The sequence below is a fragment of the Psammomys obesus genome, unplaced genomic scaffold, assembly GCF_907164565.1.
Source record: "Psammomys obesus unplaced genomic scaffold, mPsaObe1.curated_primary_1811, whole genome shotgun sequence".
Lineage (NCBI taxonomy): Eukaryota > Metazoa > Chordata > Mammalia > Rodentia > Muridae > Psammomys > Psammomys obesus.
Genome location: NW_026586173.1, coordinates 14371340 through 14397963, shown reverse-complemented (window position 1 = coordinate 14397963; position 26624 = coordinate 14371340). Strand labels below are relative to the sequence as shown.

General features: G+C 43.8%; 2 protein-coding genes across 3 annotated transcripts; one reads left to right on the top strand and one right to left on the bottom strand.

Moving 5' to 3' along the window:
- Positions 1 to 12504: 12504 nt before the first annotated feature.
- Positions 12505 to 18436, bottom strand: Fbxl12 (F-box and leucine rich repeat protein 12). Of its 2 annotated transcripts, XM_055601239.1 has the most exons (3): positions 15942 to 18436; positions 15762 to 15834; positions 12505 to 13919 (listed from the first exon to the last, which is right to left on the bottom strand). In XM_055601239.1, the coding sequence occupies exons 1-3, from the start codon at positions 16025 to 16027 to the stop codon at positions 13098 to 13100; spliced, it is 981 nt and encodes a 326-aa protein (XP_055457214.1). In that variant the 5' UTR covers positions 16028 to 18436; the 3' UTR covers positions 12505 to 13097. The 2 variants fall into 2 exon arrangements, with proteins under 2 accessions (XP_055457214.1, XP_055457215.1); XM_055601240.1 differs by lacking the exon at positions 15762 to 15834 and having other exon boundaries at positions 17847 to 18436.
- Positions 18430 to 20236, top strand: Ubl5 (ubiquitin like 5). The gene is made up of 5 exons (XM_055601242.1): positions 18430 to 18574; positions 18884 to 18950; positions 19086 to 19169; positions 19308 to 19345; positions 20080 to 20236. Exons 2-5 carry the CDS (start codon positions 18895 to 18897, stop codon positions 20121 to 20123), a joined length of 222 nt encoding a protein of 73 aa, XP_055457217.1. The 5' UTR covers positions 18430 to 18574; positions 18884 to 18894; the 3' UTR covers positions 20124 to 20236.
- The last annotated feature ends 6388 nt before the right edge of the window (positions 20237 to 26624 follow it).

The following is a 26624-nucleotide window of genomic DNA, read 5'->3' as shown; positions in this document are numbered from 1 at the left end:
TAGATAGATAGATAGATAGATAGATAGATAGATAGATAGATAGATAGAAAGAAAGAACCAGGCCATCGCTTCACACCTGTAATCCCATCACTCAAGATGTGAGAGGAGGGGAGAGCTCAATGGATAAAGCACTTGCCTCACAAATGTGAGGACCAAAGTTTGAATCCTAAGAACCCAAGTAAGTGATGTGCATGGCTGCCCTCATTTCAGCACTCAGAAGGCAGGATCTCCAAAACAATCTAGCTAACAAGATGAGCTGAAAGACCCTGCCTCAATGAGTAAGAGCAATTGAGAAAGACTCTTTATGTCAGTCTCAGGCATCCACATGCATATTCAAACACATATACCATACACACATGCAACAGTGAATGGCAGGCACTGCCTTTAGTTGTTTTTGCTCAACAGAAGTCCCAGCCTTCCTGGGATTCCAAAGAGTAGAAGTTCATTGACCTCAGCTAACTTCAAAGTGCATTTAAAATTTTCCTGAATGTGTCAAATAGTTTCACAGTTCTAAAATATGGTCTATTTTGGAGGTAAAACTATATTTTGAAATTTGAAAGGCCGATTTATAAATAATGAGCCTATTGGGGTTTGGCTGTGTTGAACCCTGTGTGTCAGAGTAGCTTCATTTGGAACGGTTTCTGTTAGGAATATTTTCAGATAGAATCTAGTCCAGGGTCTAAGAAGTGGGCTTCGTTCTGCACTAAATATTTTGGGTTTAGTTTTGGTGTTTCTGTTTTTTGAGACAGGGTCTCTGGCTGGCCTAGAACAAACAATGTATACCAGGCTGGCCTTGAACTCAAAGAAATCCACCTGCCTTTCCCTCTTGAGGGCTGGAATTAGTGTGTGCCACCACACATGATTGCAGTAAATCTTTTAAAACTGCTTTGATACACTCCAAGCTGGCCATAATGCGCAAGCCAGGCTACTGTGGAGGCACTAATGCTTTAGCTCAGAAGTCCAAGCCAGCATAGACAACAAGGTTAGATCCCATCTCAAAAAATCAATCACTCTGCAATGGCTTTCTGCATGGTGATGCATTGATCCTTAGATGTTCTGCTGTCAGTACCCTTGATAACCAAAACCATCTTTCTCCATTTTTAGAAACAAACACATGCCTTGGCATGTGCCTTGAATCTCCGAATTGAGGAGGCAGAGGCAAGCAGATCTCTCTTAAGTTCCAAGCCATCCACGGCTACCTTGTCTCTAAAAAGAAGGACAGGAAGGAAGGAGGGAGAGAGGAAGAGGGGGAAAGAAAGAAGGAAAGGAGGAAGGAAAAAAAGAAAGACATACAGGAGGTGTGTGTTTTGGATCAGTCCCTTAATCCCAGAATTCAGGAGGACAAGTTTGAGGCAAGTGTAAGCTACATAGTAAGACTCAAAGATATATAACCTAGGGGTAGCTTAGCAGTAGCAATTGTGGAAGGCTTCTAGTATGTACAAGGCCTTAGCTTTGATCTCCAGCACTTCCCCAAAACCGACACAGGAATCAACTTTTGAAGTACCTCGTATGGGAATGAGCACTCCCTCCAGTGTCACACCTCAACTCCCTACATCTGTTTGGATTATATACTGTATTTATGTTTATGTTCTGCCTCATATTAACTTCTCGTGAAATAGATTTACATTGAACAAATTAAATAAAAAGAGAAATGGCTGAAAGATTAAAAAAAATGTATAACATTTTTACTAGGAAGTATCAGAAACCTGCTGCACACATTTTTGGTTTGTTTGTTTGCTTGTTTCTGAACTGGAACTTGCTTTGTAGATGAGAGATCCACCTGCCTTTGCCTTGAGAATGCTGGGGTTAAAGGCGTGTGCCACCACGCTGTTGTCGAGCAGACTTTATAACCAGACTTTATAACCGAGCCTCAGAGTACACGCAAAGAGACAATGGAAGAATGTGCCCATCCACACCCATCTTGGGCTGGTGATGTGGCTTAAGACAAGATGAATAAAAGTGCTTTCCAGAACAGGATGGAAGGAGAGAAATGATTCCCACAAATTCTCTTGGTCAGGCATGGTGGTGCACACTTTTAATCCCAGCACTTGGGGAGGCAGAGGCAGGCGAATTGCTGTGAATTTGAGGCCAGCCTGATCTACAAAGCTAGTCCAGGATGGCCAAGGCTACACAGAGAAACCCTGTCTCAAACCACATCCAGTCAAGTGTAAACATCTTTTTAATGTCTCAACATTATGTCATTAATATCATGGCTGCATAGTTCAATAACAGTGTTTGTCTAGGAGATACAAGGCCCTGAGTTCCTGTCTTTGGCAGCTCCAAAATTTTACAGTTATATAAATCTGCCTGGCATCTTGGCTCATGCCTGTAATCAGTTAAGATCTGGAATTTAAGGCCAGCCTAGACTATATTGTGAAAGCCTATCTCAGAAACGCCAAAACAACAATATACAACAAAGTATTAAAATTATGTGTAGTTGAAAACAAAAAAGGCTGGAGACATAAGGCAGTGGTATAGCACTCACCCGTCCACCACATCCACACAAAGGAAAATGTGAAGAAATCCAAGCTACAGTTCATTAGGGTAATCAATAAATAAGAGGAGATTACAGTCTACATGTTGGACTATGTGGAAGAAATTTCATGACCTGGCCGATTTATCAACAGAACTGTGATTTAGGGATTTGGACATTTGTTAAACTGAATGCAGTGGCGTTCCGGGTCATCCCCAGCCACTTTGGGGCAAGTTCAAGGACAGTCTTTGCTGCCCGTCTCAACAACACCAAAACAAACAAACAAACAAACAAACAAACACCTTTGACAAGCATTTGTCAGCACGGTTAATTAACCCCCGCCCCCACCGCGGCGCGTCCACTCCACTCTGATCCTTTCACCTGCCACATCCATCCCTGAGCTCGGTCCCATGTGAATTCCTGCCAGTGACCGTATTCCCTGAAGCCGCCTTCGCCCTGCCCTCCCTAACTTTCCCTACACTTGCGTGAGTAAACTACAATCCCTCGGTCTACTCGGGGAAGGCGCGCAAGAAACCGGAAGCCGCCCAGACGTCTGGAAGCAAAACAGGAAGAGACACCCTGACCCGCTTCCTAGTTATCATTCTCAGCGAGCGACCCGCACTCTTTACGGTTCCGGTCTGTAGTATGGAATTCCTCTTGACAGGGACATTCTGACAGGGAATTCCTCTTGACAGGGGGACGGATCGTGGGAGGACACAGGTAGCCCCGGCCGTTCTTTTCTATGCGTTTGCCATTTTATTTATTCTTTAAACCACAAGAAAAGATATTTTCGCCGTTGGATACACGTTAAAGGGCGTCCCCGACTGTCCTCCCGCCTCATAGACCTGGCAACTGCCACGTGCACGGACGAGCAATGGGAGAGATTGGGCTCAGGAGTGGGTGTGTGGACCCTGTCTGCTGAGCCCTAGATTCCTCCCCCAGGCTTTGGGAGAAAAATGTGTAGATGTATAGTGCATGTACATATTTGTATTGATTTTATGTACATAAATATACTTAAGTGGCTCAAAAGGACCTCTTGTGTTCTTAGGCAAATAAATGTTTTTGTTAATTTTTACAGCAGCTTAATTGAATTCAATATTTGCAAAATACTAAGAAATATGGGTAACAAAAATAAGTATTGAGGGGGCTGGAGACATGGCTGATGTGTAAGAGAGCTTGCTGCTCTTCCAGAGGCCCCAAATTCGGTTCCCAACACTCACATGTCCTCTTCTGGGCCCTGAGAGTACCTGCACGCACAATGGTACACACACACAAAATTTTAAATGAATTTTAGTATTCTTAAAACATTAAATTTTAAGAATCGTCTTGGCATTGCACACTTGAATACTAATTTCTGACTAGCCATACTTCAGCTCTCAGTAGTTTACGTATTGTTATCATACTGTTTTTATTGTTCGTGTGTGTACAAATGCCCACCACCTGAGGTCAGAGCACAACTTGCAGCAATCGCTTCTCTCCCACCGTGTGGGTCTGTTGTATCACTCATCAGGGCTGGCTTTGCCGGCTGAGATGAGCTAACTATTGGTCTTACTTATTGTTTTGTTTTACCTTTTCGGGTTTTTGGGTTTTTTTGTTTGTTTGTTTGTTTTTTCTTTTCGAGACAAGGTTTCTCTGTTATAGCCTTGGCTGTCCTGGACTCTCTCTGTAGACCAGTCTGGCCTTGAACTCACAGAGATCTGCCTGCCTCTGCCTCCCAACTGCTGGGATTAAAGGCATTTTTTTTAGTTTGTTAGTCTTTTTGAGACAGGGTCTTACTATATTCCCTTGGATGGCCTTGAATTCACAGTGATATGCCTGTGCCTGCTTCCGAAGTGCTAGGATTAAAGGCATGTGTCACCACACATGACCCTACTTATTCTTTTACAATTGCATACATAATATATTTATAAGGATTGACTTTTTTCTTACTAGGGTGCCAAGAATTAATTGAATCTGGGATTTTGCATGTGACAGGCATGTATTCTGTTATGTGTTCTGAGCTATATCACCAGTGCTTTATTTCTTAGTTTTGGGACAAGTTCTCATTAAGTTGCCCAGCCTGCATTTGAACTTGCTCTATAGCCAAGGCAGTCTATTTTTGTGCTTCTCTTGCAGCTGGGACTACAAGCTTCTACCATTAGGTCCACATACATTGTATATTACTTTTATTTTTTATTTTTATTGATCTTAGATTATTTTATTTGTGTATGTAAATGCCTCTCTTTGTGTGTGTCTGTGTTTGTGTGTGTGCACACATGTGCATGCAGGTACCCATGGAGGCCAGAAGAGGTTTCAGATACCCTGAAGCTGGAGTCACAGTGGTACCCTAACTCAGTACCTCTTACTGCATGGCAAGTACTTGACCTACAAGCCATCTTCCAGCCCTGAAAGAGTGATTTATAAGCTGCAACCAAAGGGAGTGGGCCATGTTGAAAGGGAAGGGAGTGGAGGTGTGTGTGCTAAGTGTTCAGTGAGCAGGCTGATTACAGTTCCAAAAGAGAGCATGTTCCCACAGCATCTCTTCCAGATTTAATATTACTTATTTTCTCAGTTCCAATGATGTAGATAAAGGACAAATCGGAGAGAGCATGAAGTGACTTAATTTAACAGATGGAATTGGTTCCAGGCACTAGAATTAGTGGCTGACCCAGGAAAGCTCACCACACAAATTGCTTATCACAGTTCTCAAGATGAGCCAGTGTTTTATATTTGTAAGCAGATACAGTCTCTTTAGATGGTTCTCATTCCCTGAAAAATCACCCAGTGTAACTGTTCCTGTGGGACTTTTACACACTCACACATCTGAAGGTGGAGTTGCTTCATAGGTAACTACCCAAACCTTCTGTCTATAGGAGCTGCAAAGAGTATATGAAAAATACTTTAAAAAATAATTTGGGACTGGTGAGATGGCTCATTAGGTAAAGGCACTTGCTCATAGACATGACAGCCTGAGTTCAGTTTCTGGGTCCCTCAGTGGAAGGAGAGAACTGATTACTGAAAGTTGTCCTCTGACCTCTATGAAAGTGCCAGAGGAAGTTCATGCCCATCTTGTTAACACACACACATTAAAAAGTTTTAAATCTTCACTTCAGACTTTTGCTACATTTGCAAAGTCTCTGAATATTTATTATATCCTATTATTTAAAGACAGAGATGTTGAGAGCCTTCAAGAGAAAGGGGATCATGAGAACAGGGTAAAAGAAAGAGATTAGAATGATGGGAAAATTAGAATGTGGGCCTCAGTGGAGTCACTTGTTCGTCATAGCATAGTCACAGCCCACTAGATGATTGGTAGGTTACTCTGGACCTGTGCTGGCCCCATAGTCAGCAGCTAAGCAATGCTCAACTCAAAATTTCAAAGATACATCCTTTGCTGGGTGGTATGTAGAAAGAGGTGGTACACTGGGAGCAGACTTCTTTGAATTTGTGGTATTTTGTTTGTTCAGAAGTCACCCAAAGGGGACACTTTGCTCCATCTGGGACTCTCAGCTGTCTACCTCAAGGTGGCTTCCCCATGTCTGCGGCATATTTTGAGCATGCAGTTTGCTGGTGTTTTGCCATACATCCGGTGCTTCCCTCCATCTTCTTTATATTGATTATGTTTACTTTTGTTTGTTATATGTAAAAGGAACTTTTATATACCTGTTTCAGTTGTTTCCTTGGAGGCTTACTGCCTCCTTCTGCTAACCTAGGTATGTTTCTGAAAGCTTCTAGCCTCTGTAAAATCTAACCTATACCTAGAATGTTTTCAGCCCGAGACTTACTGCTTAATAAGCTCATCCTTTCTTGTTCTTTCTGAACTCTGGCTGGCTGGTTTAACTCAGCTGGTCTGGCTCAAACTCCTCTCCAAGCTTAGTGATTCAATCTGCTTTCTTTCAGCCTCTCAATTGCTCTGCTTGGCCTCGAACTAACTTCAACAATCTTTTCTAATCTTCTTTCTCCTCATTCTCTGCTCATTCTGAAGCAGAGGTGTGTCTGCCTTGTCTCTGCAACCTGTTTCTCTATTATGGTCCTGGTAAAACTTCTTCCTCTCTCTGCACTGCCCCCCCCTTTTAATAATTTAATTTTTATTTTATGTGCACTAGTGAGAAGGTATTTTATGTGTATTAGTGTGAATGTGTCAGGTCCCTTGGAATTAGCATTACAGACAGTTGTGAGCTTCCATGTGGGTGCTGTGAATTGGACCAGGGTCCTTTAGAAGAGCAGACAGTACTCTCAACCACTGAGCCATCTCTCCAGCCTCACATAGCCCCTTAAGTAGCTTCTGTTTCTTCTCTCTTCTCATGAGAGTTGAGCATATCCTATTCTGTCAAGTCTTTATCTGATTCGTCACTTTTTCTGCTATTCAATCACTTTCAAACATGGGTGCTTTTTTTCTACAAAGATATTTTACCTTCATTGTTTGGGATTAAAGGTGTGTATCACCATGCCTGGTCCTAAGCTTTTCTTTACCTGAAACTTGCTCTATACCATGCTAGCCTTGCTAGCCTTGCTCAGATCTGCATGCTGCTGCCTCCTGGGATTAAAGATATGTTTGTCTTCCAGCCAGATCACACGGACCTAGAAAGTCTTTGGATGTGATCACTTGCCAGAGCAGTCATGTTCTAAATTAAAATTCCTCTACATTTATATATTTAGTAAACTTATTCAAAAGAAAAAAATTACAGCTTTTGTAGAGCAGTCTATGGATGGACAGAACAGTGTGCTTCCTAATCACCATGGCAAGTGAAGACTTTGTTTCTCTGAGCTGACACTTTTTGACATGTAAAGTAAGAGTATTATAGTTATCCTGGTGGGTAGCATGGCTTACAAATTATTTCCTGGCTCCAGGTGAGACAGAGCTGTTCTAATATCTGGCAATAATGTGTAAATCCAGTCAGGCATGTTAGAGTCTGCTTATAACCTCAACACCCAGGAAGCAAGGTAAGAGGGTCAGGAGTTCAAGGCTAGCCTGGGCTATGTAAGATGCTGCCAAAAAAGAAAGAAAGAAAGAGAGAGAGAAAGAAGAAAGAAAGAAAGAAAGAAAGAAAGAAAGAAAGAAAGAAAGAAAGAAAGAAAGAAAGAGAAAAAGACTAGCAAGATGACTCAGTGAATAAAGGCACTTGTTGCCAAACCTGTTGGAAGTTATGGGGATTTTGTTAAATCTGTAGATTGCTTTTGGTAAAATGGTCATTTTTCCTATGTTAATCCTACCACCTTTTGAGCATTGGGGATCTTTCCATCTTCTGTTATCATCTTTAATTTCTTCAAACATTTGAAGCTCCTGTCACACAGGTCTTTCTCTTGCCTGGATATGGTCACCCCAAGATATTTTGTATTATTTGTGAAGAGTGTTGTTTCATGATTTCTTTCTCAGTTCCTTTTTTGTTTATAGGAAGGCTACTGTTTGTTTGTTTGTTTGTTTTTTCTTTTTTAGTTAATCTTGTATCCAGCTACTTCACTGAAAGTGTTTATCAGCTGTCAGAGTTCCCTGGTATACTATCACACTATTCATCTGAAAAAGTGATACTTTTCTTTCCAATTTGTATTACCTTTATCAACTTTACTTGTCTTTTTGCTCTAGCTAGATCTTCAAGTACTATTTTGAACAGGTATGTAGAAAGTAGACAGCCTTGTCTTGTCTCTGATGTTGGTGGAACTGCCTTGAGTTTTTCCCTATTTAATTTGATGTTGGCTCTAGGCTGTATATATTGCTCTCTTATGTTTACATTGTCCCTTGTACCCCTTATCCCCCCCAAGACTTTTGTCATGAAGGGCTATTGGATTTTGTCAAAGGCTTTTTCAGTGTCTAAAGACATGATCATGTGGGTTTTTTTTTTCCTTTCAGTTTGTTTATAGGATGGATTACATTGATGGATATTTGTATGTTGGAACATCCCTGTATCTCTGGGATGAAGCCTACTTGATCATGGTGGATGATATTTTTGATGCTCTTGAGTTTGGTTTGCAAGTATTTTGTTGAGTATTTTTGCATCAATATTCATGAGGGAAACTGGTAATTATACTTGTTGACTCTTTGTATTGTTTCGGTATCAGGGGTGACTGTGTCCTCACAAAATGAATTGGACAATGTTCCTTCTGTTTCTATTTTGTGGAGTAATTTGAGAAGTATTGGTATTAACTCTTCTTTGAAAGTCTGGTAGAATTCTGCACTAAAACTATCTGGCCCTGGGCTGCTTTTTTATTTTTCATTTTTTGAGATTTTGATGACTGCTTTTACTTCATTAGGGTTATAGGTCTATTTAGATTATCTGATCTTGATTTAACTTTGGTAAGGGGTACCTGTCAAGAAAATGGTTTATTTATTTTCCAATGTTGTGGAATATAGGTTTTTGAAGTAACACCTAATGATACTTTGGATTTCCTCTATGTCTGTTATGTCCCCCTTTTTGTTTCAGATTTTATTTGGATAATCTCTCTCTGCCTTTTAGTTAGTTAAGGGTTTGTCTATTTTGTTGAGTTTTCTAAAACAAAAAACAAAACAAAACAAAAAAACTCAACTCTTTGTTTCATTTGTATTGTTCTCTGTTTCAAAATTTATTTCAGCCCTGAGTTTATTTCTTGTCATCTAATCCTGTTGGGTGTGTTTGCTTCTTTTTGTTCTAGAGCTTTCAGGTGTGCTTTTAAATTGGTAGTATGAGATCCCTCTAATTTCTTTATGTAAGCACTTAGTGTAAGCACTTAGCACGCTTTGTGTCCCATAAATCTGAGTATGTTGTGCCGTCATCTTCATTGAATTCTAGAAAGTCTTTAATTTCTCTTTTTATTTCTGCCTTGACTCAGTAGTCATTCAGTAGAGTTGTTCAGTTTCCATGAATATATAGGCTTTCTGTTGTTTCTGTTTTTTAAATCCAGCTTTAATCTAGTCTGATAGGATACAGAGAGTTATTTCAATTTTCTTGTATCTGTTGTGACTTGCTTTGTGACAAAAGTATGTGGTCAGTTTCGGAGACAGTTCAGTGAAGTGTCGAGAAGAACATATATTCTTTTATGTTTGGGTGAATTATTCTGTAGATATCTATTAGGTCCATTTGAGTCATACTAACGTCTGATAATAAAATTATTTTTAGTGTTTGTCTGGATGACCTATCATTGGTGAGAGTGGAGTATTGAAGTCTTGTACTAGTAATGTGTGGTTCAATGTATGATTTAAGCTTTAGTAATGTTTCTTTTACTAATTGAGTACCCTTGCATTTGGGGCATAGATAGTCAAAATTAAGATGTCATCCTGGTGGATTTTTCTTTTGATGATTAGAAAGTGTCCTCCATCTCTTTTAATTTTGTTTAGAAGTTTATTTTGTGAGATATTAGAATGACTATACCAGCTTCTTGGGTCCATTTGCTTGTATATTTTTTTTCCCAAACATTTACTCTGAGGTACTGTCTATATTTTGATATCAAGGTGTGTTTCTTGTATGCAGCAGAATGGATGCTGTTTTCACACTCATTCTATTAGCCTTTGTCACTTTATTAGGGAATTGAGTCCACGGATGTTGATATTATTGATCAGTGATTGTTAATTTGTTATTATTATGTTGTTGTTGGTGGTGGTGGTGTGTGTATGTGTGCTTCCTTTCTTTTGGTTTTGCTGGTGTAAAATTACTTATTTCCTATGCTTTCATGGGTGTAGTTAGCCTGTGCAGTAGAGTTTTCCTTCTAGTACCTTCAATAAGGCTGGATATATAGATATTTTAAAATTTTGAATATCTTGTTTTCTCCATCTATGATGATTAAAAGTTTTCCTGGGTGTAGTAGTCTGGGCTGCCATCTGTGGTATCTTAGAGTCTGCAAGGTATATGCCCAGGTCTTTTTTTTTGAGTCTCCATTGAGAAGTCGGGTGTAATTCTAATAGGCCTGCCTTCATATGTTACTTGGTCTATTCCCCTTGCAGCTTTCAGTATTTTTGTTCTGTATATTTGGTGTTTTGATTAATTATGTGCTGAGGGGACTTTCTTGTCTGGCCCAACTGACTTGGTGCTCTGTAAGCTTCTTTTACCTTTTTAGGCATGTCCTTCTTTAGATTAGAAAAATTTTCTTCTATGATTTTGTTAAAACATTTTCTGTGTTTTTGAACTTGGATTCTTCTTCTTCTATTCCTATTATTCTTAGGTTTGGTCTTTTCATAGTGTCCCAGATTTCCTGATGTTTTGTGTCAGGAATTTTTTAGATTTAACATTTTCTTTGATCAATGTATCAATTTCTTCTATGATCGCTCCTATACTTGAGATTCTTCCTTCCATCTCTTGTATTCTGTTGGTGGTACTTGCATCTGTAGTCTCTGTTTGCTTACCTAATTTTCCATCTCCAGGATTCTCTTAGTTTGTGCTTTCTTTATTGTTTCTTTTTCCATTTTCAGATCTTGAATAGTTTTATTTCCTTTACCTGTTTCCCCCCCCCCCCCCCCTTAGGCTTTCTTTAAGGATTTTATATATTTCCTTCCATTTTCTGGATTTCTTCAAGGGATTTTATTCATTTTCTTTTTAAGGACTTCTATTATCTTCATAGTTTTTTAATGTCTCTTTTTATGCTTCTGCTGTATTGTAATATTCCAGGGTTTCTGCAGTAAAATAGCTGGGCCCTGGTGGTTTCATATTGGCCTGGCTGTTGTTGTGTACTTACACTTGCATCTAGGCCCATGTGAAGACTTTGTATTCTAAGGCAAGAAACATACCAGCTCTCTTCTGATGGGTGAGTTTGGAATAAGGAACTGAGTGTCTCTAGCTCTGCATCCTGCAGGCTCCACCCACAGCAGGTGGTGAGACCACAGATGTGCTTTAACCCCCAGCTCAGATCAAAGTGATACATTCAGTATCAAGTATTTGGCACCTGCATGATCAAACTGTTCTAATTCAAAAAACAGGAAGAGGCTCCAGCATACACTGAGCCTCACCACCAGGCCTTGGCCCCAAATCTGTGATCTGACAGGTTCTACCTTTCTCCCGTTTACTATGCTACAGAAATGTTGTTTCTGGAAATACCCAGTTCATTCCTGCATGTCTCCAATTATGGGAAAATGCATGCATCCACTCATGCCACAGCACATGTGTGGAGATCAGAGGACAATTTACAGGTGTCAGTTCTATGTTTACCATCAGGATGGAACTCAGATTATCAGCCTTGGCAGAAAGCAGCTTCACTAACTAAGCCATCCCACCAGGAGCTCATTTTGTTTTTTTGGTGCTGAGGGCAGAATCTTGTGCATTCAAGGGAAGGGTTATGCCACTGATCCATACCCTGGAACCCAATCTCAAGAGTCTTGGCCTTTCCTGTCACCTCATAGCTGTGCTCTTATGTCTCTTCACCTTTCTGTGGAGGCCCGCCCTGCCATCCCTACCAAGTGTCTGTATCCCATGACAAAAATCCTGACTCACTGTCTGAGAGGCTCTGAAATGATTTCAAGGATGTGCTTTTGTTTGAGAGTCTCGATCTCACTCCACTATAGCCCACGCTGAACTCAAACTTGAAACTCCTTAGCCTCCTGAGTAATGAACAGGCTTGTGCCATGTCTGACTCATGGATGTATCTACCTCTTTAGTCCCTTGCCATCTACACATGGAGCTGCAAGGTCTTCCCTTTGTTCACTGTGCAGCCCATTACCTGGGAAGGGCTGGTAATAGAGCATTTGTCTGGCATGCTCAAAGCCTTGGGTTCCACCCTTAGCATCCCATTAATAAGTAGTGGTGTACACCTAAAATCTTAGCACTTGGGAGGTGGAGGCAGGATAATTAAGAGTTGAAAGTCATCCTTAGCTACAAACAGATTTCAAGGTTATTAATGAGTTCCTGTCTAAAAAATATTAGCCTGGTAAGATGGCTCAATGGTTACAGGCTCTTGTCACCAAGCCTGAAGACTTAAGTTTGATTCCCAGGACCCACAGGTTAAGAGAGAACCGACTCTCACAAGTTGTCTTCTAGCCTCCACACATGTGCTGTAGCATACACACACAAAAGCACTAAATAAGATAGATAAAACTGTCTTGTGAATAGTAGGTGCTAGGGAGGTATGATCCTTGTTAAATAAATGGAACAAACTTTGAAAAACATTTTTTCTTTAATAGTAAAATATTATATGCTGTAGAAAACTTGAAAAAGGCAGTATATAAAATACAATTGAGAAACTTTTAGAACACTAGGACAATTCAACAGCATGCCCCGACCTGTGTCTCCAAAGCATGAGGCAGACTACCAAGCAGATCTTAGAGCCCTTGCTCCCATTCACTTGTACCTGACCATTCCTGAAAATGATCCCTCTATCAGGGTCTTCTGGGATCTGTTAGAGATTAAGGCTTCCTGGGGCTCCTATGTGATTCAGTAGCACAGCAGTGCTTGCCTAATTGATCCCCAGGAACTGGAAAAAAGGGTGGGGGGGGATTACAAATGAATCATGAGGTAGCTATGATGCCTATTCCTAACCATGTGAATTGGGCCTCCCAGAGGCTGGATGACAAGTCTGAGGTCACTCTAATTACAGATTAACCCCAGTTCTGGAGGTCCCAAGGTCTTGGTTTCCTTTCCTTGTGACCTCTAGTTCCCTCAAGCCTAATTAATTTCCATGTTTCAGTTTGGTGCTTAGAAGGTCAACTTTGAAATCTAGGACAGGTCCCAGGGATGGATGGGTGATGCCTTCACATCCACCAATCCATGGATTCTTTGGGACAAGCCCTGACAATAACCAGGCAGTTGGGCAGGCCCTTACATAGAACCTTCTCTGCCTCCTGGCCCTCCCAACCAAGCCCTTGCACCTCAAGCACTCTAAGCTTAGGCATGGTGAGGCAGGAGGACACAATCTGAGCAGGTGTGGGCATTTCTGGGGTGATGAGGGGACCCTGGAAGCACAAGCTCTCCAGGGCAGGCATTCCCTCCAGGAAAACCAGACCCTGGGCTGAGAGGCCCCCAACGGTCAGCCGAATCTTGCGCACATCTCGGAGGTTTCGGCTGATAGCCAGCAGGGTGCTGTCAGCTGACAGGGTGCAGCCCAGCACCTCTAGCCTTTTCAGGTAACTGAGCTCCTGCAGGCTGGCATCCAGCCCGGTCTCAGTGACCCGGTAGGTGCCACCCAGCACCAGTGAGCGCAGGGCTCTGAAGCGGGTAAGGCCCTGCAGGTGCTCGTCACGGAAGGCTGGCACTCGATCCAGCACGATGCACTCCAGCAGGGGCAGCACCGTGGGGTCCACCTCCTTCTGCAACCAGGCCATTGAGATCTCGCAGCTGTGCAGCTCCAGGGTTCTCAGCGTGGCAGGCAGGCTGGTGATAGGCACCATGCTCAGATCAGCCACGTGCAGGCAGAGACGCTTCAGGTTGGGGCACTTCTGGCCCAAGGCCCGCATCAAGGCGGGGGACAGCTGTGGGGCATGAGAGCCAGAGAACAGGTAGCCGCCCATGCGCAGTGAGTGGAGCCGGGACGCCATGTATCGGCGCAGGAGGTGCCACATGACTTTCGGCCGCATCTGTAAAAGCCAGAGATTAGGGTGACTGGGTGAGAAGTATGGCGTTCCCAGAGGATCCACCTGGCTGGTAACAGGCGTGCCCGAGACCTGAGTTCTAGTCTCTCCAGGAGTCTGCTCTTCTGCCAGCTTCCTTTCCTAAAGCAAGGCAATTTCTTTTGTTGGCTATCAAGAGTCATGCACTTAATACCGGCTAGTATACAGGGGAGGTTGAGGCACGAGGCATTCTAGTCAGCCTCAGCCTGTCTAGTCAATCAGAAAGCTCCAAGTTCAGTGGAATACCCTGTCACAAAAACAAACAAACAAGGCAGAGTCCAAGGTTTTGGTGCACACCTTTAATCCCAGCAGGGCCCGGGGCAGACAGGTGACAACAACAGACATAAGGAAGAGGATCTCTCTAAATTCCAGGCCAGTCTCCACTACAAAGCAAGCTTAGGCTACATAATGAGATCCTGTCTCAAAGAAAACAAAACAAATATATTTACACATACATATATATGTAAAATAAGTGTAAGGGGCTGAGGACGACGCCCTTACACTGACCTCTGGCCTCCACATACTCTTGTATACACATGCATCTGTGCAAACACAAACATGTAGGTGCATGCACACAATATAAACTGTGATCAACAAAACGATACAGTACATTTCATTATATCTACATTTTACCCAAAAAGAAAAAAATGCTGGATAGAACAAGTGATTCATTGCTGGGGTTGTGATACAATCCAGGATCCTGCCATGAACTCAGCTATACCCTAGCGCAGAGCATACTTGGTTTTGGTGGTTCTGGATAATGAACCCAGGGCTCCACACAGGCCAGGAAACCACTCTATCACTGAGTCACAGTTCCAGGCCTTTCTGAATTTGTATTTCAAGACAGGTCCTAGCTAAATTGCCCAGGCCGGCCTTGAATTTATGATCTTCCTCCCTTAGCCTCTGTAGTAACTGGGATTACAGGCCTATAACAGGCCCAGCCTTATGCTATAAATATTGTTGACCACTTTCTGACAGAGAAATTAATTATTTTTAACAATTATTTTGTGTAGTTGCTGGAGAAATGGCTCATCCTTTTGAAAGGTGTCTTGATTTCTGACCTTTTCTATTCTGTTACTATAAATTTGTGATGGACGGGTAGTTATGGCATAACTCCCAGCACTTGGGAGGCAGGGGGAGCACTTCAGTTCAAGGCCAGCCTAGTCTACAGATTAGAGTTTCATGTAACTGTTACATTTAAAGATGTATTTGAGGAAGCTGAACTCTGTATTCTCAGTACATGGTCACTCATATTTAGCTCAATAATAAACTGTTATTCACTCTGAGGTAACATATTTTTGCATTGACAGACTGTCTCAAAAAACTGAAAAACAGAGGCTGGGGATGGGGCTGTGTTAGTAAAGTGCTTGCCTCGCAAATGCAAAACAGCACTCAGGAGATTGAGATTGGTTAGTTGGAAACCAGGACATGGCTCAGTCTGTTAAGTGCTTTCCTAGCATTCAAAACGCATGAATTCCATTCCTAGCATCACAGAAACCAGGCATTCGGGCCTACGCTAGTAATCCCAAAATTTAGAAGGTTAAGGTGGATTAGAAATTCAGGGTATCCTCAGCTTCATAGAAAGCTGGAAGCCAGTCTGGGCTAGAGACCCTTTCTCAAACAAAACAACTTCCCCTCCCCCCAAAGAAAGAAACAAACAAACAAACAAACAAAAAAATTCCAGGAAAATAAAAGCCTCAAGAAACTATCAAACACAATTAAGTAAAAGAAGAAACACACACACTAGAAAACAAAGCAAACCAAGCAAGGAGGGCGGCTCTTCTCGCACGGCCCCCAGGTCCCGCATACCGTGTAGAGGGTCAGGTCGACGTGTCGCCACAGCCACCGGTCATCCACTAGCCTCTTCCAGCGGTGACAGACCCTGGAGGAGTGGACCGGCCGTTAGAACGACCCCGGGCCGCTGGGACCGGATTCGCATCTCCTGCGGAGCCCCTGCCCTGCTCTGTCCCCCGAGGAGCGGGGCCGCACCTGGAGATGCGGATCCGGTCCCGGACCGGGAGGTATGAGAAGATCTCCAAGAGCACCAAGTCTGGGAGGTCAAACAGCGTCGCCATGGTCCTGCCGTCCCGCGCTTCCGTTTCCGGCGGCGACCGCGCTCCCCTGAGGGCGCTGAGGTGGCCGGACTGGCCAAACCCGCGCGACTTTCGGAGGCCTGCCGAGGATCCCTACTGTCCTAGGAAAGTGCCTGAGGCGCCGGGCCTGCGCTGGCCCGGCCGGACGACCCTGAGGCCCGGGGCTGACTAGGCCAGAGGGCCTTGGCAGCGAGTGTAACTGGAAGCGCGCAAACCCAGAAGGTATGGCTTGGGTGAGGAGGAGCCACAAGGCGTGGCCAGAGCCAGAAGGGAAGACGAACGGCAAACCTAAAGACGTTCCAGCACGAAGCCAGGAACGTCTCAGGGGCGTAGCCATGAGGTGGAGCTAAGTCTAAGCAGCAAACCCAGAGGGGACCAGCTGGCAACCCAGAAGCCGCGCTCTGACGGGGAGGGGGCTCAGGGCGTGGCCAGAGCCGGGACACGTGGCGAGCCAAGGCAAGCAGGCAAGGTTCCGAACGGGCGAGGAAAGCCGCACGCCTAGAGGGCGTGGCTCGAGCGGGCGGGGAGTGGTCCTGGGCGTGGCCAGGACCAGGGGCGAGGCTGAGGAAAGGCAGCGCACTCCAAAGGCCGGCCTTTGGGGGGAGAGGGAGAGAGCCTGAAACAAGATGGAGCGACAGAGGAGAGGGGGTATGGAGAGCGAGGCCGAAGTACTAGCTGCATTTTGCCTGAAAAAGAGCGACTGAGTGGAGGGGTGTAGCCAGGGGCAGAGGAGGAGATTGGAGGTTGTCAGCCACAATGGGAAGGCGTGATTTAAGATGGAAGAGGCCAGGGGCGCGTCCAGCTAAGGGACTAGCGAAATGCCCTGAAGGCTTAACTTGAGCTGAAAGAGCTTTTGGGACGATGCCAAGGCAGAGACCAGCCTGGGGCCGGACCCAGAAGGCATGACCTAAGCACGGGAAAGGTAACAGAGCAACAATCCCAAAAACCATGACTTGAGTGGGAAAGGGCTGAGGTGTGGCAAGAACCAAGTGAACTAGCTGGGACAGAAGACAAAATTTATAAAGCCTAGTTTAGGCGGAACAAGGTCCGATATAGGCGATGGGATCACGTTTGGAATGGGTTGAACGACGAAGGGAAAGGCTGGTGATCTTAGGTCTGGAAGGGTGGTTAAGAGCAGGGATGGAGCCCTAAATAAAAGCATCGCTGGGCTGAAAGTGCAGTTCAAGGAGAGCCTTTGGCTGCTACCATGCCCTAGATTCGACCTCCAACACCAACACAAACAAAAACTCAAACGAAAAACGCCACTTTTCTGGGACTTGAGCGCAAGATAAGGCCTCCGGCTCACTCTCCAGTATGGGGGTTGGGTAGCGCCTGGGAAGTCTTTTCGGAACGTAAAGCATTTGGGAGAGATTGGAACAGATCTAAGCGCTAAGGACGAGGAGCAGAACTTCATTCCAGACGGAAAGGTGTGACTGGGGTGGGAGTGTCGGACAGCAGAACAGCCAAGCCAGGGAGGCGTGGCTACAAGCCGAAATTGAAAGCAGAAGTAACGCGTTTTGCTGCCTACGCATAAGGATTAAATTTTGTACAAGTGGTATTAGGTAAGCACAGGCCCTGAGTGGATTTTCTTTTTCTTTTTTGAAACCGTCTCCTACAAAGTCCTGTCCCAGAATTCACTATGTAGACCAGGTTGGCCTCTAACACACAGGCCTATAATACCAGCAACTTCCGAGGCTGGACACGAGGATCACAAATTCGAGGTTAGCCTGGTCTATATACCGACACACTATCTCAGAAAAAAAGTCAAGCTAATTAAGAAAATGAGTCAGTAAATACTTGCCTTATTGAGAGTCCTGTCTGCTAGGAAGGAATCGTTCAATAGAGGCGGAAACTAGATGAATTTAAGATGGGATTCCCATCAGTTCTTGCAATTATGTAATCTGAAACAAGGTGTTCCTTGAAAATAAAATAAAATATTCCAAAGCAGAAGATCTTTCCCGGTATGCCAACATCTTCGCAGGCAGGACAGAGACACGCGGACTGGTGCACAACGTGACCTCCCGTCCAGGATCTGGCTTAGTTTTCACCAACTGGAATCGCACCCTGGGGTCTCGGAAACAGTCACTATGATCAGAGGGGAAAGGCAAGTGCAGGGTCCGAGGCTGAGCTTTGAATGAAAGCGGAGAGCCCGACAGCGACAGGACCTGCGTAACTCCAGTCTCGCTCATCCCTGCAGCCGGGATTCTGCGCTTGAAGGCTTGTCTAGCTTGGGAATGGCAGGTCACCGCCCTGAGTCTCTTCCACAACGGAGGAATCTCCAACACTGGTTCCAACGTCCGCTGTAAATACACTACTATGATCTGTTAGTCTCACAGTCTTCTTATCCAACCGCCGTTCATCAAGACTGGGCCACAGAATCGCAGATCTTCGCTAGCCCGGAACCCGGAAGCACCTAGGGGCGAGTGTTCCCGTTATGTCACTTCCGCTTCCTGCTTCGAGCTTAAATCCGGCCAGGGTTCAGCATTCGTGTAACAAGTTGTGTCGTCGGTAGGTTCCAGGAGATTACAGGTGAGAAAGCTAAACGGAGAGGCCCGGTGTCGCGGGAGGCTGCTGAGACTCGGGAGCCTAGGGGTTGCTGGAGGCAAAAAGGGCTGAATCCGGAGCTGGGTTTGAGGAGTTAAGGGGTGGAGACGCGGTTTTCTGGGGTCTCCACACTTGAGACGGAAGGCTGGGGCTGTAGGGGATTTGCGTTCGGTGTTCGGAGAGGTGTGAACAGAGAATCCAACCCAGGAAGGGACTTTGGAGGCCTAGGCGACCGCGGAAGTCCTGACTCTGCTGCCTTCCATCCCCTTCCATCTCCATCCCCACCCGGTGTAGCTCCAGCCACAATGATTGAGGTGGTTTGCAACGACCGTCTAGGAAAGAAAGTCCGCGTTAAGTGCAAGTATCCACAGAGGGGCAGTGGTCTCGGGGCAGATGAGGGTGTTGGATGAATTTTAGTTAAATGACGCAGATGGGAAGCCTAATACCTTTCTAGTGTACCTCTTCCTTCCATTTACCTTAACTCCTTCGTGCCCAGCACCGATGACACCATCGGGGACTTGAAGAAACTGATAGCGGCCCAAACTGGCACTCGTTGGAATAAGATCGTTCTTAAAAAGTGGTAAGTGCGCCGGGATTAGGCTAGAAGATTTTGGTTGGGGGAGCAACTCAAGTCAATCCCGATGAGGGTTCAGCTTGTTTTCAGGAAAAAAGCTCCCCCACCTCCCATCAGTTTCTCTGAAAGGTATCTATCCCGTAGGTACACGATTTTTAAGGACCATGTATCTCTGGGAGATTGTATCCTTTTCCGGACTGATGAAAAAAAAAAAAATCCACGTATTTATCTTGAGTTCTGGTTCTATACTGAAAACTGTACAGGAATGATTCAAGTGGATGTTTAACTTAGAATATTGCCTATTGTGACTACGGAGAAAATGGAAACTATGGAAATATTTTGTTGGTGAGGAGGGTAGTTAGTGAAATAGTTTAACTCAGTCAGAAGGATTTTGACATTCAGGTTCAAAATGAGCACCACCTAGGTGTTGGACAGGAGTTGCAGGTGGAGTGTGATTACAGTTGACAATCATTTTTTTGTTTTGTCTTGTTTAATTTGTGGGGGTGGAGGGTCAGGCTCTTTTGCCTGCAGTTATGTTTGTGTGTCACATGCATGCCTGCTGCTAGCAGAGACCAGAAGAAAGCCTCAGATTTCCTGGAAACACCATGTGAGTTTTGGAACTTAAACCCAGGTCCTCTGGAAGAACAGCTGTGAGCTGAGCTTCTTCAACTGCTGAGCTATCTCTTCAGCCTGAGTATGAACACTGAAGAAAATGCATTATTGTTGTGTGTGTGATGGGGTAGGGGACGCTTGGGGCTCGGGGTGTACACTAGGGTTTATAGTTCGTGTTCTCAGATTAAAGCAGCCATTCCAAAACTGCTTCCTTAGTCCAGGGTATTGAGCCACAGGACCCAGCTGTGAGTGCATGGAGGGTAAAGTCAGCCCTCAGTGAAAGTTCCTTAATGCTCTCCTGCAGATGAAATCCACGATGGGATGAACCTGGAGCTTTATTACCAGTAGAGGGGAATTCCTCCACCTTGCCCAACCTTGCTTTCCTCTCCCATGGCTCATTTAACACTGTTGTAGATGCTCATTTTTAACAATTCACATGAATAAAAACTTTGATGCTGCTTTGCTGCTGTCATACTTGTTTTGTTTTGAGACAGGGTTTCTCTGTGTAGCCTTGGCTATCCTGGAACTCACTCTATAGACCAGGCAGGCCTTGAACTCACAAAGATCCTCCTGCCTCTGCCTCCCGGGTGCTGGAATTAAAGGTTTGTGCCACCACTGCCCTACGCTGCTGTCATACTTGTATGAGAATTGTATCAGGGGAGAGCTGGTGTTAAGGTTCAGGGTACTGCACCTTTAAAGGAGCTCAAGATTGACTAGAGGCTGGGCCTGGTGCTACACATCTCACATCTCAGCACTCGGCAAATTTTTGTCACGAGAAGTCTCATGTAGACCAGGTTAGCCTTGAACTCACTGTGTAGTACCAGTGATTTTGAACTCCTTCTTCCAGTTACCAGGACTGAAAGAGGCCTCTACCACCATGCCTAATTCGGTAGGGTATTGCAGGATATTTGATCCCACTCTGAACCCCAAAATTATGAACTGTAAAACTCTTGTTTCTTTGGTGTAGTTGAGCCCTATCCCATACCATTAATCCAGGGACTTTCTGTTTGTTGTAAACTGGTTATTAAGGTGTGATTTACCCAGCCCTAGCACACACCTTTAATCCAAGAGCTTCCTGTACACAGAATTTAATAAAGTTAACCCTAGGTCAAGAGGCAGGGCAAGAATCCAGCTGACAGGGATTAAAGAGTAGAAGGGACTTTGAGTTGAGGGATATTTAAGACAGCTTGGAGAAGACAGAGCTAGCAAGCCTTGGTCTTCAAGGTTTTGTTTTTTGTTTTATTTTTTTGGCCTTTCGCTCCTGGGCTGTCAGCCGAGCTAGTGAGCCTTTTGGGTTTTTTCCATCTAGACCTGAGCTGAGAAGGAAGGTTAGCTGGTTACTTTCTCTGCCTCTCTGAGCTAGCAGGTTTTTACCCAGCATCTAGCTCCTGAGTCTTTATTGGTTAAGTAGAACCGGTGGGGATTTCCTACTTTTAAAAAAATAGTATGGTCTTTTCTACTTTAAAGAAATTGCTGGGAGCTGTGGCTGCCCACATATGCATTATCTTCATCTACCCTTCAAATGTGGCCAAGTTTGGGAAAGTAAAATTATCTTTGTCTCCTGTAGCCTTAGCTAAATACCAGAGGCTCAGTAATTTTTGGAGAATGGTGGGGGAGGGGTTGTTTGTTTTGTTTTTAGTGAGGAGATGGAGTGCTTACCCTTAAACATGAGGACTGGAGTTTGATCCCCAGAACCCATGCAAAAATGCTGGATGTGCAAGTGTACACTTTTAATCCCAGGCTTGGACAGGTAGAGACAGGAAGATCTCTGGGCTTGCTGTCTAGATTACTTGGTGAGCTTTAGGCCAATGCCTGTCTTAAAGGAGGTAGGTTGTGTTCCAACAAGACACACGTACTTGTAAAATAAATAAAGCTACTTTGGATGGCTAAGGTAGGAGAATTAAGTTTGAGACTAAGCAACAGACTTTATCTGAAAAGGTAGAAGGCATCTGGGGATGTAGCTGGTTGGTATTAAAATTGGTTTTATTGGATATTTTATGGTAGCAGTGAGAAAAGTAACACAGTGGGCTACATAGTCAGAGCCTGTTTTAAAGCACCTACCATATTGGGTTTTTCTAAAGAAACAACCTCTAGAAAGAATCTATATAGATATATACAGTTTAGAGTGGCTTATAGGCTGTGAGCCAGCTAGTCCAACATTGTCTTTCTTTCAGTGGAAAATCCCAAGAATCCAGTAGTTGTTCAGTACATGAGGCTATTTGTCTCAGCTGCTCTTCACAGTATATGCTGGAATTCCAAAGAAGTAGGCACTATTGCCAGTAAAAGAATGAACTCATTTGCTGCTTTTTAACTTCTTTAGTTCTTTATATATTCTGGATATTAGTCCTCTGTCAGATATAGGGTTGGTGAAGATCCTTTCCCAGTCTGTAGGCTGTTGTTTTGTTCTGATGACTGTCTTTTGCTTTACAGAAGCTTTTTAGTTTCATGAGGTCCCATTTATTGATTGTTGATCTTAGAGCCTGTGTTGGTGTTCTGTTCAGGAAGTTTTCTCCTGTTCCAATGAGTTCTAGGCTCTTCCCCACTTTTTCTTCTAACCAATCTAGTGTGTCTGGTTTTATGTTGAGGTATTTGAGCCACTTGGACTTTAGTTTTGTGCATGGTGATAATATGGATCTATTTTCATTTTTCTGCAAGTAGACATCCAGTTGGACCAGCACCATTTGTTGAAGATGTTGTCTTTTTTCCATTGAATGGTTTTGGCTTCTTTGTCAAAAATCAAGTATCCATAGGTTTGTAGAGGATAAACATACTAAAGTCTGTACACCCAAAGAAGTTAAACAAGAAAGAGGACCCGGGGTAAAACGATCTATCCTTACTTAGAAAGATAAATGGGATGTACGTTGGAAGTAGGAGAAAACGAAACAGGACAGGAGCCTACCATAGAGGGCCTCTGAAAGACTCTACCTAGCAGTGTATCAGAGCAGATGCTGAGACTCATAATCAAACCTTGGGCAGAGTGCAGGGAATCATATAAAAGAAGGGGGAGTTAGTAAGACCTGGAGAGAACAGGAGTTCCACAAGGACCAAATATATCTGGGCACAGGGGTCTTTTCTGAGACTGATTCTCCAACCAAGGACCATGTTTGGATATAACCTAGAACCCCTGCTCAGACGTAGCCCATAGCAGCTTAGTATCCAAGTGGGTTACCCTAGTAGGTGGAACAGGGACTGTCTCTGACATGAACTCAGTGGCTGGCTCTTTGACTTCCCCTGCTCCCCACCTCCCACCCCGAGGGAGGAACGGCCTTGCTGGGCCACAGAGGAGGACATTGCAGCCAGTCCTGAAGACACCTGATAAGCTATCTCCCCTTCCAGTGGACTTAGGGGCAGGGAGCAGATAAGGGAGGGAGAGTGGGATTGGGAGGGAATGAGAGAGGGGGCTACAGCTGGGATACAAGGTAAATAAACTAATTAATATAAAAAAATAAAGATAAAAAAATGAACTTGGCAGAGTGAGAGCAAGCAGGCAAAGAATAAGTGCTTCCTTTTTCCATGTCCTTTATGTAGACTTCCAGCAGAAGAGGTGAACCAGATTAAAGGTGAATTTTCTTGTTGGTGTTCTAAATGAAGAAAGACACTCAGCTTCATAGCAGCAGGATGGAACAGTCTCTGAGGCCTGAACCCCAAGCAGTCTTACAAAAGCATTTTTATCGATGGTTACACAAAAGGCCTTTTAGCAAGTCAAATTCTCCATATCAAAATCTCTTATCTGATAAAGGAGTTGTTTGAAGGAACCATTACCTAAGCAATTCTCAGCCATTATAAGAATTCCTGTTTTGCCAGGGATGTCTTGCAACTGAAGTGATGCAAAGGCTCTACCTAAATTCCCATAGGTAGAGCAACCCCATAAATCTCAGATAACAAGCACTGAGTATTTATGAAAGATTACTTCAATGCCTAAGTGGCCAATCACTCTGGAATAAATGCCAGGTACAGTGGTTCTTCTAAAATTCCCACGACATCTTCCCACTTCAAAAGATTCAGGTTTAGGGTGGTCTTCCCACCGTAAATGATTCAACCAAGGGGGGGGGGGGGGGGAGAAATCCCTCACAGGTGTATCCAGCTTGCTCGCGTTTTAGTTAATTCCAAATGTACAAGTCAACTTGATGACCAAGAATAGCCATTACACCCACATATATAAGTACATATTATACATGTACTTGGATTTAAATTTTAGTTGCATTTTTATTTATGTGGGTATGTTTGGGGTGAAGACATCCATGATGTCTTCACATAGTACACATATGAAAGTTAGAGAACAGCTTGTAGTAATCAGTTCTCCCCTTCTACTTTGTAGGCCCTAGGGTTGGAAATCAGGTCATCAGGCTTGGCACCACCCTTACCCAATGAGTTACCTTATTGATCCTACATTTGGAGTTTTTTTAATAAGTAAATATTGGCACAGTAGTTTTGTGGTTTTTTTTTTTTTTTTTTTTTTTTTTTTTAGTGCTCAGATCAAACCCAGAGCCTTGCACAATCTAAGCTGGTTATACTACTGAGCTGGTGTAGTTATCATTTATCTTGGTGTGCATGTTTGAGTTTGTGTGCACCTATGCTATGGGTCAGAGGACAACACTGGCTGTCAATTCTAGCCTTCTACCTTGTTTGAGATGTGGTGTCTCTGTTGTTCATTGCTTGTACTTGAGGATATCTCATTTGGGAGCCATATTAATCAAAGTTCTCCAAAGGAAGAGAACTAATAGAATACAATAGAATGAATCTATTATATGAGATTTATTCAAGTGGCTTACAGGCTTTGGTTTGAGTAGTCCAACAATGGCCATCTGGAGGGAAAAGTCACGAATCTGGTGGGTCATTGGGTGTCTCAGCAGGCCCAATCTAGTACTGGAGGCCCTGGGAAGTTCTAGAGAACTTTGGCAACTTTGCCAACTTTGTATACGTTGGCATCCTGAATGAGGTGCTAACACCAGCAAAAAAGGATTGCATCAGGAACAGAATAGATGAACTTGTAAGGGCAAGCAGGCAAAAAAACAGCTTCCTTCTTCCATGCCCTTTTAATGTGGGCTGCCACCAGAAGGTGTGGCCCAGATTAAGAGTGGGTTTCGAACCAAAAAATATCCCTCATAGGTGTGTTCTGCTGCGTTCTTGTTAGTTAATTCTAGATGTGGTCAAGTTGACAACCAAAATAAGCCATCACAGGAGCTTTGTGGACGTCTGTCACCATCTCCTGGGTGTAAAAACTCCAGCTTTATGTGGGTTCTTCAGGACTTCACAATTGTGTGTCAAGCACTTTACCCACTGAGCCATATCACTAACATGCATAGTCTTTGTTTTTGGTTTTGTTTTAAGAAAAAAGACAGTAGGTAAAGGGGCTTCTATGGAGCCTTATGACCTCCAGCCTTGGATCCCATGGAAAAGTGGAAGGAGGGAACCAACTACACAGAACTTTTAACAGGGTAAACATTTCTCCATCTTGTCTCAGTGGAAGCCATCTCTAGTTTCTATTTTTGGAAAGTCCCATGGGAAAGAACCCAACCCTGTACTAGAAACTCAGGGTCAGAATGCCCTAGCTAACTGCATGTTCTTGGCTCTTGTTAAACTGCTTGCTTGCTTGCTTGTTTATCCCTGCAACTGACAACCAGAATATAGTTTTTCTGTGTTCTTTGTCAAAACAACAACAGAAACTTGTAATATGCATTTGGGGCTGCTCTGTGAGAAGATGCCTGCTCTCCAGGCATCCAAGCAGTCACCAGCCAGGTTAATACAGACTCTCAACTCAAACTTTGGTCATGTTGAGTGGTCTCTGGGTTCTTTACCCGTAACAGAGCTGTCCTCTGGCTTCCACACATGCACCAGGCCATACACTCAGGTCAGTAATAAACATTTGGTTTTGAGGTGAGTTTTGTTGTTGTGCATGAGATAGGTTCTCTGTATGTAGCCATGGCCAATCTGGGCTTGTGCGTAAATCTGGCTGGCACTGAACCCAGGTAGCCACCTGCCTCTGTCTCCTCAGTTCTGAGATGAAAGGCATGAGCACCACACCCTGAATAAAAATAAAAATGAACAACTTTTGTTTATTTGTTTTTTGAGACAGTATTTCTCAGTGTAACAGCCCTAATTGCCCTGGAATTCCTTTTGTAGACTAGGCTGGCCTCCAACTCACAGAGATCCACCTGCCTCTGCCTCCCCAGTGCTGAGCTTTAAAAACATTTGCCACCACGCCCAGCAAAATAAACATTTTTAATGGAACTTTATATGAATGCATTATTTCTGGCTAGGAAGAGTGCAGTGAGGCTGTTTATCTAGCCTATTTATTCTGCACTGGTTTTAAATAAGAATGCCTTATTAAATCTGTTGTGTAATTTTTTCATTAATACAGTTTGAACTCTGAGTCTGGGCTATTCGCCCCAACTTTTTTGTTTTGTTTTGTTTTTTGAGACTAGGTCTCTCTGTATAGTCCTGGGTATCCTGAAACTCACTGTGTAGATCAAACTAGCCTCAAACTCACAGAGATCCTTATGTGTAAAGTCATCAAGTTTCATAGCAAATGCTCTTACCCACTGAGCCCTCTCTTTGACCCATGCTTTCCTAACTTTAAGGCTGAATCATTGAGGTTAAGCAGTTCACAGGAAGCCTGGCTTTAAACCCAATTCACAGCTTGCTTCTAATCCCTTTTCATAAAACTCATGGTGGTGGTAGGGTGGTCCAGGCTTTTAATCCTAGCACTTGGGAGGCAGAGCCAAGGTGATCTCTGAGTTCAAGGCTAGCCTGGTCTACAGAGTGAGTTCCAGGACAGTTAGGCTACACAGAGAAACCCTGTCTTTGAAAAAAAAATTGTTAATCCCCTTTCATGAGTACATGTCACTA

Coding starts and splice junctions, on each gene's coding strand:
- Ubl5 (XM_055601242.1), top strand. CDS start 18,895: ATGATTGAGGTGGTTTGCAACGACCGTCTAGGAAAGAAAGTCCGCGTT. Junction 19,170..19,307: donor AAGATCGTTCTTAAAAAGTG/GTAAGTGCGCCG, acceptor TCTATCCCGTAG/GTACACGATTTTTAAGGACC. Junction 19,346..20,079: donor CCATGTATCTCTGGGAGATT/GTATCCTTTTCC, acceptor GCTCTCCTGCAG/ATGAAATCCACGATGGGATG.
- Fbxl12 (XM_055601239.1), bottom strand. CDS start 16,027: ATGGCGACGCTGTTTGACCTCCCAGACTTGGTGCTCTTGGAGATCTTC. Junction 15,835..15,941: donor GACCGGATCCGCATCTCCAG/GTGCGGCCCCGC, acceptor CCACTCCTCCAG/GGTCTGTCACCGCTGGAAGA. Junction 13,920..15,761: donor TCGACCTGACCCTCTACACG/GTATGCGGGACC, acceptor TGGCTTTTACAG/ATGCGGCCGAAAGTCATGTG.